Source organism: Convolutriloba macropyga, chromosome 1, assembly GCF_964194025.1.
Source record: "Convolutriloba macropyga chromosome 1, txConMacr16.3, whole genome shotgun sequence".
NCBI classification, from domain to species: domain Eukaryota; kingdom Metazoa; phylum Xenacoelomorpha; order Acoela; family Convolutidae; genus Convolutriloba; species Convolutriloba macropyga.
This window is the reverse complement of record NC_134468.1, coordinates 21,368,969-21,385,577: the sequence shown is the minus strand read 5'-3', so window position 1 is coordinate 21,385,577 and position 16,609 is coordinate 21,368,969. Positions and strand designations below refer to the sequence as shown.

At 36.2% G+C, this 16,609-nt stretch overlaps 1 protein-coding gene across 1 annotated transcript; it reads right to left on the bottom strand.

The window, feature by feature from the left end:
* Positions 1-951: 951 nt before the first annotated feature.
* LOC142336388 (protein HGV2-like) lies at positions 952-10,979 on the bottom strand. The gene is made up of 6 exons (XM_075385183.1): positions 10,415-10,979; positions 9,456-9,684; positions 3,738-3,863; positions 2,501-2,700; positions 1,659-2,300; positions 952-1,363 (listed from the first exon to the last, which is right to left on the bottom strand). Exons 1-6 carry the CDS (start codon positions 10,811-10,813, stop codon positions 1,232-1,234), a joined length of 1,728 nt encoding a protein of 575 aa, XP_075241298.1. The 5' UTR covers positions 10,814-10,979; the 3' UTR covers positions 952-1,231.
* Positions 10,980-16,609: the final 5,630 nt, after the last annotated feature.

Genomic DNA, 16,609 nt, shown 5'->3' with positions numbered 1-16,609 from the left:
AAAAAAGATATACAAAATTGTAAGTTTTGTCCAAAAACTGCTAAAACTAGTGATGTTAAAATGCTGAAAACCAATAGATTACCACTACGAACTATGCAGTAACCTATCATCAAACTCTATGAACACCAACAACTATGTAGTAATCAATTATCAAAACTCGAGGAAATTTCTTGCCACATAGGGCTGAAAAAGCTCAAATGATCAAATTTTTCAAAAAACGAAAAAAATTGTGAAAGTATAAATTCGCGTTTTTTTGAAGATTTTGCGTTTTTATTTCCTTTTTCCGGTTCCAGGGACCTACACCAAAGTTTCATAATAAGCTGTTTCATAGTTTCTAGAGTTATTGGAATGGTTATCATTATCGCACGGAGTTTGTAACAATTATATTAGTCCTGTTCGTTTTTTTAAGCAAATTTTCGCGAGTGATGCTTCGTCTGACCCATTTGATCTTTCGTCCATGAAAAAGGGATAAACAGGTAGCACCCAGTGGGCATTAAGTTTCATTAGAGGCCCTTGGCCGCGTTTGGGAGTTTTGAGCCCAAAATGCAGCATTTTTTTCATTGTTGAGAAAGGTCTTTTAAAGTAATTTTCATGACCATTTTCAAGAAGTTTTTTTGAAAGGCGTACGGCTCTAAGAACTCCTCAGCCTCTTAAAGCTCTACCTGTTCATTTTGAGGACAAAAAGTTAGCGTCCGAGAGAAATTGTCCCAACAATTTGCAAAAAAAGAACACTGGACTAATAGTATTGCTGAACACATTGTTTAAGAGCAATTAACGAAAACACAACAATCAATTAACGATAGTTACAGTACCAACATGGCTAAAATTTTGCTACCACTCATTCACACCGTCATGACTCTGTTCAGAGAGCATCTGGCGATCCCTTTCAGTCAACTGTAAATCGAGAAATATTGGCGCGAATTCCTTTTCGTATTGGCGAGAAAAAGGGTATAAATATTCAACTTCAATTTAAAAAAGTAAACAGCAAAACTGGGTAATTAAGCAATCATCGAATCACTATTGCAAAGTTCACATTATAAATTAATCAAGTCACAGTAAGTAAAGGCATCTAGGCTCTGGTCCCGATGAAGAAAAAAAGTAAAACAGCTAAAGCGAACACAACGATCAACGTAACGCAACTAGCATCATAGTTAGTCACTCACTATTGCACAAATCAAACAAGAATTCTAAGTTCTTTCAAACCAAGAGCAGAGCGAAAAGTCATCTGTGCTCATGCTGTAGTAACTGAGCTCTTATTTTCGGCATCGACTTCGTTCTCTTCAATTTTGGGCTTTTTGGCGGGCACGGATTCAGTGTCGGAGGATGTGGTCTCTGCTTTCCTTTTGGCAACACTTTCATCGTCCTGAAGTAACAAGTACATCCAATCAACTTCCATTTACGGGGGCTTCAATTAAGCAGGTCAATTAACCAGGGTAATTAGGCAGGAACAAAATTTGTTTAAAAAACTGGGATTTCGACAGAATGTGACCTAATTTGCAAGTAAACGCTGTTTCTCCGGGTTCAATCAAACGCGACTCATTGCTGCGAATAATTTGGATAGACACCGCTTAATATCAGGAACAATTTTCGATCATCTTGAACCCGGAATCTAAATCTCTAACGGGGTCAAATTCTGCAAAAGAGAAAAATCCATTTACCTCCTGGTTAACAGTTGGTTTCTCTTTCAGAGGACTTTTCCTCTTGACCAGATGGTTGATGCTTTTTACAGGTGCACTGGCCATAGCCTCACTTGCTTCGAATCCTCCGTTTTCCGCAGCCTCTTTCATCTCCACCTGTCTCATGGCTTCTTGAAGCGCGGACTTCTCACTTGTGACGTCACTCGAACCCTCTTCAATCGCTGACATTTTTTCATTTGCTTTTGCGTCCAGCAGTTTCTCTTCCATATTAGGTAAAATCTCCTGAAGTTGTTTAACCTCTTCATTCATGTCATCTTTTTGCTTCTTGATGTCATCAGAATCCCCTTTCAAAGCTTCCATTTTACGCTCAGTAGAGGCCATTAAGCCTTTGATTGTAGCGATTGCGGATTCAAAATGGTTCACAGCATTTGTGTAGTTCTTTCCATTGACCAGGTTAATCCCGGCCATGAAAAAAGCTTCGGCCAGTGAGCGCTCGTACAAACTTCGATTCTTGTCATCCGCAGGAGAACTGGAAATGGCAGCCTGATACACTTCAATGCTTTTCTTGAACTCAACTTCAGCGTCCGTGTGGTGACTGGCTTCCATCAAGTTCTCTCCCAATTTGAGGAAACACTGCGCCAGCATGTCAATTCGTCCTTCAATCTAAATAATTTAGTAAATTTAAGGGATAGAAGTCAAAGTTCCTATTATCAAAAACAACTCTCACCGATGCAAATGAAATATTTGAGATAGATCTTGTCAAAGTATCCTGGAACTATCATAATCGCGCTCATTAAATTATTAGAAATGATTCAGGACCACAGCTGTTAAATTGTACAACTACGAAAAATAATGTATACAACCTCAGCTTCTGTGGCAGCCTCGATGAGTTTCCTGGCCCAGTCAAGCATCTGCCATGACAGCTTCAAACTGTCTTCTTCATCATCCTCTTCTTCGTCCTCTTCATCATTGGTCTCTTCAATGTTCTCCCCCTCTTCATTCTCTTTATTATCAGCACTTTCCTCTGTTATCTCGTCTGTTTCTATTTTCTTATCCTCTCCATCTGAAACAACCGTTCAGACTCAGGTACAGATATAAATACGTCGATATAAATAACAGCAATAACGATGCTACCAAATTACAACTAAAAGTATCCAAGTAACTTGTGATCAAAAATATGCAGCATAAAAGGATTGACGCTTTTGACTTTCAGAAGGTGAAAGACCGCTTTCTGACTTTTGATTGAGCAAAATTTTTATTTACGAAAAATTTGAAGAATGGACCTTAGGAACTTTAAACCAGCCCTACTTCATTTTGAGCCTATTTTGACCGACCGATATCTATTGCGAAACGACATCAAAAATTGTGGCTGTGAAAAGCTCTTGAAAAACTGCGTCGATTGTTCAACAGATTTCTTCAACTTTTCTCGGAGAAAGACGAGGTTCAACGTTTGAAAATTTTCACAGTTTCCGACCTTTTGACGCCATGCTTCGTATCTTTCTTTCATGTACATGTGTATGTATAATACATGCACAAAATCTATAGTGCCAGATCTCATACTCGCAGGTTTCTGTTTCAAGTATACGTCAAGTGAAGTGAAACCGATGAATTCACTGAAAATCTGCCACTATTATAGAACCGCGATCAGTGACAGTAGCAGAGTCAAGTATTCTTGCTTGAAACACGAACTGGCAAGCTTGAAATCTGTCACCATATAGAATGGCATTAAATAATCAGATCTGGCATTTTAAAACTTGCACGTGCGTGTTTCTAGCAAGATTACGTGACTCCACGATTAAGTCACTTCAGAATTGGCGTATCTCGAGCCGTTATGCGGTTCCTGATTCATATCAGACCTCCAAAGTGACTACTTCATCAGAGTCACGTACCTGTACTTGGCATTACCTCTTCGTTAATTCGCGTCAACTGATAAAATATCTAGTAACTGAACACATTGTTTCAAAGGCCTTTCCTTTATCTGCATTATTCGGTGTACAATTTTACTGTCGAAAACAGGTTTCAGATTTTGAGAACTTCCTATTCGAATGAAGGAGGTGCATAAGGCAGGTTTACTACACGATAGGCATTAAACTAGACTACCTTGCTCTGTGGTCTCCTCCTCTTGTTTGTCTTCGATTGCGGCTGCCTCGTTCTCTTTCTCGTCTTCAGCCGACGCTTCTTTCTCTTCACTCTTTTCCTCAGTATTTTCACCTTCCTTTTCAGCATCTGAAAAATTAGAGGAATGGGAATCGCAAACGTAGCTGGTAGATTGGTAAATTAGCCGCGATAGCTTTGTAAATCTCCTCTGTCAAAAAGATTTAAAAACTTCAAAAACAATTTTCTTTTCATTAACTGCTGATATGTTATTTTGATTAGGAATTTATTGCTGCTTCTATTGGCTGCTATTAAATAACCTTCAATTAGAGTGAAAGGCAACCACTTTATTGCCTTGAAATGAAGTAAAAAAAGTCAATTTCAGAGTGAGGAACCCCTTCGAGTGAGTACGTTACATGTGACCAAAAATTTATTCACGCGAATGAACAAAACTCGCTCCACTAACAATGAACAATGACCTCACGCACGCAATTCAGAATAAATTGCATCAACAAATGAACAAACATAAACCGATTAAAGTTGGAAAACTGCTCCAGGACAGGCGGGGCAAATTAATTCAGGGGCAGTAGTCTAGATATTTTTCTATATGAGTAAATCTGCATTAAAACACGTTTACAATAACTGCTTCTCATTCGAGAGCATCAAAAAGCAAATTTGAAGTGATTGAGCCTAATATGGTCGTTAAAAATCTCAAAAACATAGCAGCTTTAAGCGCTCCAATTCTCTTGCATGCGCAAAAAAGTTCGGAGTTAAAACTAGAACTTCTTTTAAAAATCCAGACGTGATCCAAACGTTCCACTCGCTTTGTGAAAACTTTTTCGCACCTACTTTTCTAGCTATTTCTCTCTCACGCTCTCAAAAAAGACATGAACAGGAAACTCTTTTCTCTCACCTCTTCAGCAATTTGATCCAAACATTTTCTTGCATGTCACTTCCTGTTTCGAATACACTCCAACGAAACGCTCTACCAATACTCTTCGAGTCGTAAAAAGACAGCGCACCAATACAATTCAAACTCATTGAATTGTAAAACAAACGAGAAAGCCGATAATAGCCCTAAATATTGCTTTACGTCACTTAAAACGTCAGATTTAGTAACAGATCTTCTCGAAGTTGCGAGGTTTCGAAGTCTTGAGTTTAGACTCCAGATTCCAACAAATCAATGATCCTGCCGTTCTAAGAGGTGTTAGTCGCATCACTCCATCCTTTGTCGCTGAATAATTAGGTTCTTCAGCTTAAAATTACTATTTTGAAATTTAAAACAATCCGACTAACGACACACGAATTGTTCGAACGACTGGCGAGGAAAAAATTTAGAGGTCATAGGCTAGAAACGGAAAGAAACATCTTCTAAGTGTCAGAATGTTCTTATATGGTGTCCAAATTCTGCATATTCGGGTAGAATTTAAAATAACACTTAATTCAGCTTCTAAACTGAAGGCTATTAAGCATGATACTAATGCCAGCTAGCAATCACTTTATTGAACTTTGATAACCTAATGCACTGACTTAATGACCGGGCTTTGTTTATCCCGTTTCTTTTGATTTTTGCTTTTTTGACTTTGACCATAATCACTACGTAACGTAATTCAATACGTGAGAGAACTCAAAATCCAATCGGATGAAACAGTGAGTGTGTTAAGTCAGAAGTCAAAGCGTGAAAATCGCTTCTTATGTAAAACGGAAAACGTTATCAAAAAGGTAAAGCGAATTAAAAAAGAGCCCAAATAATAACGGTTGAGATGTTGATGGCGTCTATTGAATAGTGACATGATTAAAGCTTTAATACAGTACTAATTAAGACTTGACGTTTGGTCCGCGTTCGCACAACAATTTTCCGACCATATCTCATCACAGCTTCACTCAAAATCATCTTTCGAAGTTAAGAATTATAGTTTAAATTGATCTGATATTGAGCATTAAAAAATTATAATTAGTTTAAGGAGTTCTTGGTTTTTGAGAAAAGAAAATAGGAGCCATTTTCGGCAGCGACCCAGGCGCGAACACTTCCCCTTCTTGTACTATCCATAGGACTTATCCGTAACGCTGCAGAAGCGCATTGCTTTTGTCTATTGCACTTTCTACGTCAAATTTTTGGTCAATGGCTTTTTTTGACTCTTGTTTTTATGCTACATGCTTAATGAGCTCAATACATGTGCAGACTAGGAGCTTCAATATGACTACCCAAAACGCATTTATTACGCTATGCTGCATGTTTAAGGAACGTTGAAACAAAGATAGGAGCATTGTTCACAATTGCGCTAGAGTGCGACTTATGTTAAATATATTAGATAGGCAGATAGATATAGATAATTAGATAAACTACTTATGAGTCGCATATATGAACTTATGTTCAAGAAACCAACTTAACAATAATAAAAATATTATTTTCCAATTTCTCATATGACAACGTCCTTCAAGTTATCGAACGCAGTTTGATCTTACTTTATTTCAACTAGAATTGAGAAACATACCCAGCAGATTGCCGGAAAATAGCCGCCGTTGATTCCAATAAGCATGATTGGGATTGAAAAGATATTGAAGAAAAAAAGATTTTTGTACAAAAACATTTTTTTAAGTCCGATTTATTTTGATGGCATTTCGTAGTTGAACATAACGTACTTCTGTTTCTTAGAGAGAGGCTACAGGGGCTACTATCAATACCAATAAGCATTAGAGATGGTAACTAAGACTTATAGGAACGACGTTCAAATAGCGGGCATCTAAATTTGGGCTTTATGGGTTTATCCCGTTTCTACTTCTGACTTCAATTTTTTAATACTGATTCTGTTCACTTTGAATTGCTTTGCTTAGCAACTGATGTTCAAAATCACTTTTAGCAGAATGAGAGGAGAGAAACTAGCCTAGAGAAGTCAAAAAGATATCACGCAAAATGTTGAAAAAGCGGCAAAATGAGGTAAAGCGAAACATTTTGTTATTCGAAGTAAAAAAACATAGCTGGCAGATTGCCAGAAAATAGCCGCAATAGATTCGTAGATCGGCAGTCTAAAAAAAAGAGACCAAAAAAATTCGTCTTTTCATTGAAGGCTGATCTGTTATATTTTGATTAAAAATCTGTATAAGTTATTGCTGCCTATATTAGCTGCTCTCTAATAACCTTCATTTAGAGTGACACACACCCATTTGACTTTATCTCTTTGAATTAAAGTAAATAAAAGTCAATTTCAAAGTGAGGAAGTCATTTTTGAGAGTGAGCTAAGTCAAGTGTGACCAAAAATTTAATCACGCAAATGAACAAAAAAACTCGCTCCACTAAGAGCGAAAAATGACGTCACACATGCGATTTAGTTGAAATTTCATGAACGAATGAACAAAAAGTGTGTGACGTCATATGGTCGTAACAAAAATCATGACGACCAAATAAAAAAACATAGCAGGATAAGTCCTGACGTACAATTCAAAGAATTTTCATTGACTTAACAAACAACTAGACCTAGAACGGACAATGAGTGAATTGGGAAAACCATTTCTAAAAATCATAAAAAAAACAGAAAATCAATGTCAAAATGCTTCCAGGGAGAACAAAAAACCACTAGTGAGATATGTAATTTTGATTCTAACAAAAAACTAGGTCCAGAATGAGCTGTGAATGGATTGGGAAAACTATTTAGAAAATCCGATCCAAAAAATCGAAAAAACAGTAAAAATCAGAGTGAAATTGCCGCATGTGAACAAAATACTACCGAGAAACCGAATTTTTGTTCGAACACCGTTTTCTCACTCTACTTCAAAATTAAAGCGAAAAAATTCACGCCGCAAAACCACTCGCTTTTTCGCTCCATTTCCTGTTTCGGCGTGACCAAAATCACCACTCCAATTTGACTTCAAAAATCATGAAAATGTGTGAACAGATCTTAAAAAACATAGCAGGACAAGTCCTGATGTACAATTCAAAGAATTTTCATTGACTTAACAAACAACTAGACCTAGAACGGACAATGAGTGAATTGGGAAAACCATTACTAAAAAAAAATCAGATAAAAACAAAAAAACAGAAAATCAATGTCAAAATGCTGCTAGGGAGAACAGAAAACCACTAGTGAGATATGTATTTTTGTTCTAACAAAAAACCAGGCCCAGAATGAGCTGTGAATGGATTGGGAAAACTATTTAGAAAAAAAATTCGATCCAAAAAATCGAAAAAACAGTAAAAATCAGAGTGAAATTGCCGCATGTGAACAAAAAACCACTAACGAGAAACCGAATTTTTGTTCAAACATCGTTTTCTCACTCTACTTTAAAATTAGAGCGAAAAAAATTCACGCCGCAAAAGCACTCGCTTTTTCGCTCCATTTCCTGTTTCGGCGTGACCAAAATCACTGCTCCAATTTGACTTCAAAAATCATGAAAATGTGTGAACAGATCTTTAAAAAAACATAGCCGGAAGAATTCCGGAAACGACTCGAAGTGAAAATCCATTTAAACGCCATCCATTTACTCATCAAGCAAAACAGCCTTCACTAATTTATGATTATCTTGAAACAAAGTCATGAAACAAAAAAGTAAAAACAATACAATCAAATCTGTTAAAATATGATAAAAAATCTGATCAAATTTTGTTATAAATTGAGATCCCGAAAAAACCATCTCTGCCAAAATACCTTCATACAAACAACTAGTACTTACAAAAACCACCTATGTGGATTTTGAAAAAAAAACACTAGGCTAAAATTATGAAAAAAAGCTCTTTAAAAACAACTTTCACTGAAAAACGGGAAAAATTTACTAAATTTTTTAATATTTCAAAATTATATAAATCCAAAGAAAACTTCACTTCAGCCAATAGGGTATACAGATGCTCGCAAAAACAATAGGCAAGTCATAATAGGCATAGAAATTTAGCTAAAAACAGAAAAAAATACGAACTGCAAAAAATTAAGAAAAATAGTTCCAATTTTCGCCATTTTTTGGTCATATTTCTCAACAAAAAAATGATTCTTACCCACAAAACTGTAACCAATTGTTATCATAAAACTGCTCAAGTAGAAGGGGTTTCTCCAATACCCATTTGAGCCAGTAAAACAAAATAATCGTCAAAAAAACGCAAAAAATAGCCCGAAAATCAGCTAAATACATTAAAAACCTCCGAATTATCATAAAATTCAAGTGAATTTCCAGAAACCTTCAAACCACTACCAAAACCAGCCTAATATCAAAACAAAATCATAACCAAAACCCTTAACCATAATAAATGAGAAAAAACTGCTTTAAAATGCCGCACGTGAACAAAAAAATTTCGCTCGCTTAGAGAAAATTTTTTCACACATCAATTTCTCGCTCTCTCAAAAACAGCGGTATGAACAAAAACCACTCTCTTTTCGCTCCACTCTTCACTTTTGTTCAGCGCCAAAATCACTCCAATTTTTTTCACGCGTTTCATTTCCCGCTTCAAAAATCACTCCAATAAAATTGATTAAAAAAAAAGGACTCCTCTTCGAGTCGTAAAAAGACAGCGCCCCAATACAATTCAAATTCTTTGAATTGTAAAAAGACAGCGCCCCAATACAATTCAAATTCTTTGAATTGTAAAAAAACCAAGAGAAGGCCAATAATAGCCCCAGCTATCGCTGTGCGGCTATTAAAAAATAGGAGCTCTATAATAGCCGGCTGAGAAGATGAGGGCGGCTATTAAAAACCAACCGGTCGAAACGAAGCCGGGTCAACAATTTCAGGCTCATTTACCTTCAACGGTTTCCTTATTTTCGTTTTCCTCAGTGGCAGCAGCTGCTTCCTCCATGGCTTCAATAACCTGTTCCCGTACATCATCTTTCTCTTCCTCCGTCAAAGAGTCAGGATCCTCCACAACCACGTCCGTCGTCTTACTCTCCTCTAGCTTCTCATTTTGGGCTGAATCAGTGCCCGATCCTGGTGCGCTCTTAGGTTTCTGGGGAGTTTCACCAGTCGGCATTCCCTGAAGAAAGAACCGTTTCCATTAATTTAGCTGCTGTTGAAACAAGTAATCAAACGATCTCAATTTTTTTCCGGATTCATATATTTGATATTGTACTTCAACTAATATTTCAGCACTCAAAACGAAAGAATCTGATATTCTGTGAGTTATATAAACCATAACCGACTAACGTCGGGCGAATTGCTCTCAAACGACCGGTTGGCTTCGTCAGTAGCTAGCCACGGTTTAGTGAGGCTACCTTTAGTTTAATTGAAGGGGGCGTGAGGTGAGCTCAGCGGGGGGGGGGGGGTCCTTGGCTGCATGGGGCTCTTACGGCCTGAACGATGTGCAGGGGTAGGGATTGAGGGGGGGAGGAGGGGGTCTGATGTGTGTGTGTGTGGGGGGGGGGGGGGGGGTGGGGGGCTAACTTTTAAGAAACGCCCTTCACACCATAAGTACAAGTCTCCAATACAGTGTGTGAATCGCATACTTGGAGAATAGTGGGCCGAAAGGCTCTAACAGAACTTAATGTCCACTGGGCGCTACCTGTTTATCCCGTTTTTGAGGACGAAAAGTCAAATGGGTCAGACGAAAAATCGGTCAAGCGAAAAATCGCATAAAAAAGACCAACATGACTAATATAAATTGCTACGATCTTCGTTTGAGAGCAATCAATCAGTTCTCAATTTATCTGACGTTCCTCAACATATAATTTATATCAACCCCAAATTCGTGCAAATAACATGCTCACCTGAAGGGCATTTCCGAGCACTCCATTTTCAATTCTGGCTAACTCGAGAAGAGCATTGCCATACCAAAAATAACTCTTGGCACACTTCACGTGACCCTCTCCGAAAACCTTGTCAAACTGTGCGCATGCCTCTGACAAAGTAGTCACAGCCTGTGTTGGATTGTCACAAAACAGATCGCGTTTGCCCTTGGTCATCAAATCGGTAGCTGTTTCAACCGTTACTTCTGTCTCTTCTGCCTTCATTGCTTCATCTTCTGTCTCATCGTCCACTTTACCATTTATACTTTCCACATCTTTGTGATCACCATTCACAGCTACCTCCTGCAATGCTTGGTCTTCCTTTTTCTCCTCTTCGACCTTCGATTCCCCACTGGTGGCTATTTCGGGAGCGTTAACCATTTTTGCTGCTTTGGATGTCAATTAAAAGTTAAACTAGGAATAAAATAGACGATGAAGTTGGAAATATTGAGGTTAAATTGCAAAAAAGCCTGATACTTGGTTCGAATAGTGATACGATTCGACAGACCAAATGTGATCTGAAAAACAAAAAAAAGAACAGATTAAAGTGACCTTGAACTTCAGACAATGCGCTGAAAGCAAGTTCAAGTGCAGCATTTGAACGACGCATTAACGCTATACAGCAGCCGCTCATCAAAACATGCGACCTATACTTCTCGCAGGCAGCAATATATCTATCGTACGAAAGCCTCCCACAGATCTTAGTCATGATTAAGATTTTGGGCTATTCGTGTTCAAACAAAGATGATTTACCGAGAGACAAACGTGTGCAGACCTATCTGTGGGAACCAATGATGGGTGAAAAAATCACAAATCAGACAAGATAGGAGTAATACAAGGGGTAGGACAAGTTCATCTAGAAAAGATCATTAAAATTCGCAAACGGAGCTGGATTCCATACTTGACACGAGACGCACAATAAAATCCTTCAGTGATCAGTTGCATAAAAGCACTGTATTCAAAGCATAATGATACCTGGGAAAACACTGCGGCAACCAACAACAGAGCCCGGAACGCACAATTGACCTCAATTGCATCCTCGATCATCAGTTTTAAGCAGGAAGTTAGTAACCATTTCGAGAGCGTGCTCACATGTAAAAGCACGTACAATAAAATGCTATCGATTAATGTATTGTTTCTAAGAGTTTCCCCAATACATGTCGATTAATTAGCAAAACGGTATGAGGCCAAAAACGTTCACGCGAAAGAAAAAAGGACAAATCATGAACAGAAATTAAAAGAAATGACTTGAATCCACTCAAAAGAGGACCCCGAATTAACTAGAAATGGATTTCAACAGCAATAAAAAACCCGAAAAAAAAACTCGGAAAAAAAATTTACCCTCCAAAAACACTCGCCCATTGCTCCACTTCCTTCTTCGGCGTTTCCAAAATCACTACTAAATTATGATGACTTCAAAAATCAAAACACGAATAGATCTTGGATGGACCAAAATTCAAAATAAGATCAGAAAAATGAGAAAAAAAATAGCCCGAAGAATCAAGAACTCAGCAAGAGTTAAAATTTGACTTCGTTGCTAGTCAATTACAAAACAGCGTAAAACACAATTTATTTACTACTAAACCATTTGAATCAAAAACCGGAGAAAAAGCAACAAAAAGGAGTCCAGCAAAACCTGATGATCTTTGAACATTTCTTAATCTTATATCCAACAAAACATGTGCTACTTTTTGCTCATTGAGTAACTGACTTTCAGCATTGCAGGAAAAACTATACATACAAAGAAGACAGGGAAAGGTAATCAAAACGTAAAAAATATTCGAAACCTTTCAACATTTTTTAAATGTTCTCTACAAACTGCAACGTGTCAGCAGTTTTTGCTGATATCGTTCCTTGCTAACATCTTATGATACCAGTTCCGTCGACCCACAAATTGTTCAGAAGAAACACAAAAAATTAAGTGACAATGAAACACAGATAAACAGCAAAACACGTTTCAAAAATGAAAAGTTTAAATTCTGTAAAGACCGGTGTACTCAAGCTTTCAACTGACCTCTAATAGCAAAAAGAATAAATATGGGAGACATTCAAAAAATCGACTAAAACACGTCTATAACAGACTTAATCGATCAATTTCCTCTGCAGAAAAACAAAATTTTAAAGAACAATCGAATAAAAAGGCATCTGAGCTAGCACGTATTCTGCCTGATTAGCCCGAAAGACAAAAAAAATGAGGATAAAATAAAGTCGAGTATTAAAGTAAATACAGACCACATTTAAAAATTCAATGAAACGAATGGCGTGAGAACAACTCAAACCACCCACTAAAAGCTTGAATGCATTAGGCAAACCAGAGTTGGTTTAGAACGTCAAGGACTGTTATTGACTAAGAAAGGAAAACTTATAGGTGCCTAACTTAAAAAAACAATTAAAGTAAACTGAGATCCCGAGTAGATCTACTTAAGCCTGACGGTAAAGGAAGACCGATGATATGTGTTAGCAAACAACAAAAAATGGAAAAACCTAAAAAAAATAAACTTATTGAAGTAGTATAAAGTAAAAAACCATTAGCCACATTTTATGAGCCAGTATTTAGATTTATTTGTTCTTGTCTTCTTTGACAGCCGGAGCTAAAATCATTACTGAGACTATGTGAGTAAAAATCGAAATGAAAAAAAAACAAAAATATTCAATTATAACTATGAATAGACATAAAGAGAGCTGTTAGCTATAAAACGGAACAATGAGATAAATTCAAGTTAGCTGAATTGAAAAGTCGGTAATCGATTCGAGCGGCCATCACTGAGACTAAGTAACGAAACGAACGAGAAAGATAGGCAAAACTAAAAAGTTTAAGTCACAGAAACTATTAGCTGACCCTTTAAAACTGCAACTACAACGTTAGCATTCGTATATCTTGTTCTACAAGCATTCAAGAAAAAAAGAGACAAAAGACAGTGAAGTGAAATCAAGTGAAATGGCAGAACTAGAACAAAAACTCTCAAAAACCAAAAATATGTTTTTCCTCGCTTCAAATTCAAATTTGAAAAAATCACGCCCTTAAAAAACTTGACCTTCGCTCCTTTTATCGCTTAGAGGTGACCTAAATCACCACTCGAATTTGAGTGCTCATGGGAAAACGTGAAAAGCCACAGCGCCTGAAAGCAATTCACATTTTTGAAGATGTAAAAAAGCAGGAACATAGCAAAAACACGAAGTGATAAAATAGTTTTCTTCCTCGATAAATTGACCAAATTCAGAACTTTAAAACTTATGGCAACGAGAAAAAACTTTTCATCACTGATATCCCCGAAGCAAGAGAAAAAAGAGAACTTTGACCTCATTCAGATACAATACAGAGAGATAAAGATAACATAATTTTCAGAAGATTCTCTATTCCCCTTGAAATAATTAATATAATTGAAATCTTGAAAACTCAAAATTGTATAATTAGAAAGTTATCTGTGTTGAAAATAGCCAAAATTCAGATGATAAATTTAGGATTACGAACAACTATGCCGACGTAATACTATGCCAACGTTTAAGAGTGCCGAAAGTGAAACTTATTTCAAGAAAGCCGAAAACATGAAAAGAGTCTTTCTGTGAATCCATGAGCATCTAAAGTAAATTTACAAAATCTCAGGGTACGCTGATCACATGTTCGGTTGTGATATATTCATATCAAGTCCCACGGGCCGCTGAGGCATGTCCATTGCCCGCAATTACTTTTGTTTACTTAATGATTGTCTTTCTGCAGTTTTCTTTTAATAAAAATTAAAAATTTTATAAGAATGCCGAAATTGGTTCTCGATTATGATGGGCCGACAATTTTTTGCGTCATATCCGTAACATAACATGATTGGTTAAGAAATTTATCAACATAAAAATGAATAAATTTTTGGCCTCTTATAATCGGCATAGTATTACGTCGGCATAGTTGTACCTCACCGAAATTTAGATGATACACTCCAGAAATTACAGTTGTATCGAAATTTGTAGAGCAATCGCCAATTTAGAAAATCAAGAATAAAAGACATAGATACAAAGTCACTAAAATGATCTGCTTTTTAAAAAATTGAAACCTGAAAACAAACATCGTTTTTGCAATTCAAAAAACTTAAAAGTTCAAAAAACCCTTGTTTTAGATATCATTGATTAAGGTAAATGCATTATAATGCAAATTTGAAATTTATCAGATAACAGCAAAGTAAACATATTTAAACTTGAACACATTAAACCATTTTAAAAACAAAACACCAGGAAGATTTCTAAAAAATGGAGATTTTTTATTAATTATAAAAAGTCGAAAAATGGAGTCGAAAAAATTAATTGTAAAAAAGGTAATAACTATTCCAAAAATAAAATTCTCAAACTGCTTTGCATTAAAAAAAATTGAAAATGCTTAACAAATTTAAGCAAAAGAGGCTAAAATCTTGAATTTTTTGGAAGCTTTCACGAAGTCAGAGCAAATGAAACTATAGATTATGTACACCATCTGATCATGGATACTTGCGAGAAACACAAAGAATCAAAATACTAGAATGTAGAGATAGTCACAGATATGTAAAAAATGATAAGAGAAATGCATCTTCACAACAGAAAACGAAAAAAAAAATAGTGTGAAAATCCAAACTTTGGAACTAATTGTCATTGAAATAAGAATACGTAAGGCCACGAAAATCAATGGAAAATAATAACGCAATATAAATACCTAACGATGGATGAAAACATTTAATTCTAGCGAATCAAACGAAAATCAAAAGAGTCGGACAAAAAGCACTGAAAATGGCTGCGTGATATGTACGAAGTCATAACTAAAAAAAACGCACGTCATAAACTGGGAAAATGATTGCCTGATTTAATAAAAATTTATTCCCATATACACTAATTGTAAAAAATCAGAATTTAAAAGAAAGCCAAAAAAGGGAAACAAGGAATTTGAGCCAATTTTGGATATGAAAATACTAGACTCTCAAAAATACGGTATTATCAATTCAAGGGGGTTTTATATTGATGCGGTCTCAATCAAAAAATGACTTTGACTAAAAACTATAAACGCAAGCAAAAAATAAGCTAAACCGACGAAAAACCGCAAAAAGAGGTCAGTTAGATGCACTATTGTGACGAAAAAACTATTCGAAGTCAAAAATTCGTTCACTCAACGCAGTAGATGAACAAGAAATTCTCTCCTTCAGCAAAAATTAGCTCACACAGAAATTTTACTCGCTTTCGCTTTTATGTCAAAACACTGCCTGAGCAAATAATACTTATAATAGAAAACATAGTGGGAAGAACTCCGGAAGTGAATCGAAACGTCGGCACTTCTCCAAACAAAACTAATATATCAAAAATTATAGGCGACTGTAGTGAACTAGGCTTCAGAAAAAATCAAAAACGCATGCCTCCGGCTCTTGACTAAAGCGAACAAAATCAACCGACTAACTTTGTACCAACTACTCTCGAATGGAACGACAGGTGAGGAGTTGACGTTGATTGTAGCTAGCTTATCCATAAAGAGGCTACGTCATATCGGGAGAACAAGAACGCAGAGCGACAAGGAGAAAATTGAGCACGTGCAGAAAAGTTCAAACCAAGAACTTCCGCTTGCTCTATCTGCCTCAGTCTGTGCTAGACAGCACATATAAAATCTTTAAGAGCGCAGCTGAGACATTTAACACCCTCAGTCTTTGACGATTTATACAATTTTAGAAAAAACCATATCATTCTAAAAGTGGGCAAAAACCATTCCAAAGAAAACGGTCAAGCAAAAACATTGCATAAGACGCACACGTTTATATTAGATCTTGTAAGCTTCTTTCGAACGCAGTCAAAACATAAACTTTGTAGTTTTTGAAAACATTTCCGAAAAATTGCTAGTTTCCTATGAAAGAAAATGAAAACCCCAAAAGGGCAACAAAAACAACAAACAAAAATTGAATATACAACAAAAACAATTCAAACAAAACTAGAGGAGTTGAGAAAATGTTCGAAATTGCATAAAAATTTCAACTATTAAGGTAAAAAATTAATCAAAATTATATCAAATCTACTGCTGAAAAAAATAGCTTAAAAAATAAAAATATTCATTAGAAAGTAAAATTGGACAAAAAATTTTAAGATTTATGAGCTATTTTTTGGCAAACCACAAATTTGTTTTTGTTTAAACACTAACGTGAATCGAAAACGCTCTTATCAATTTTTTACTGTGATAATTCT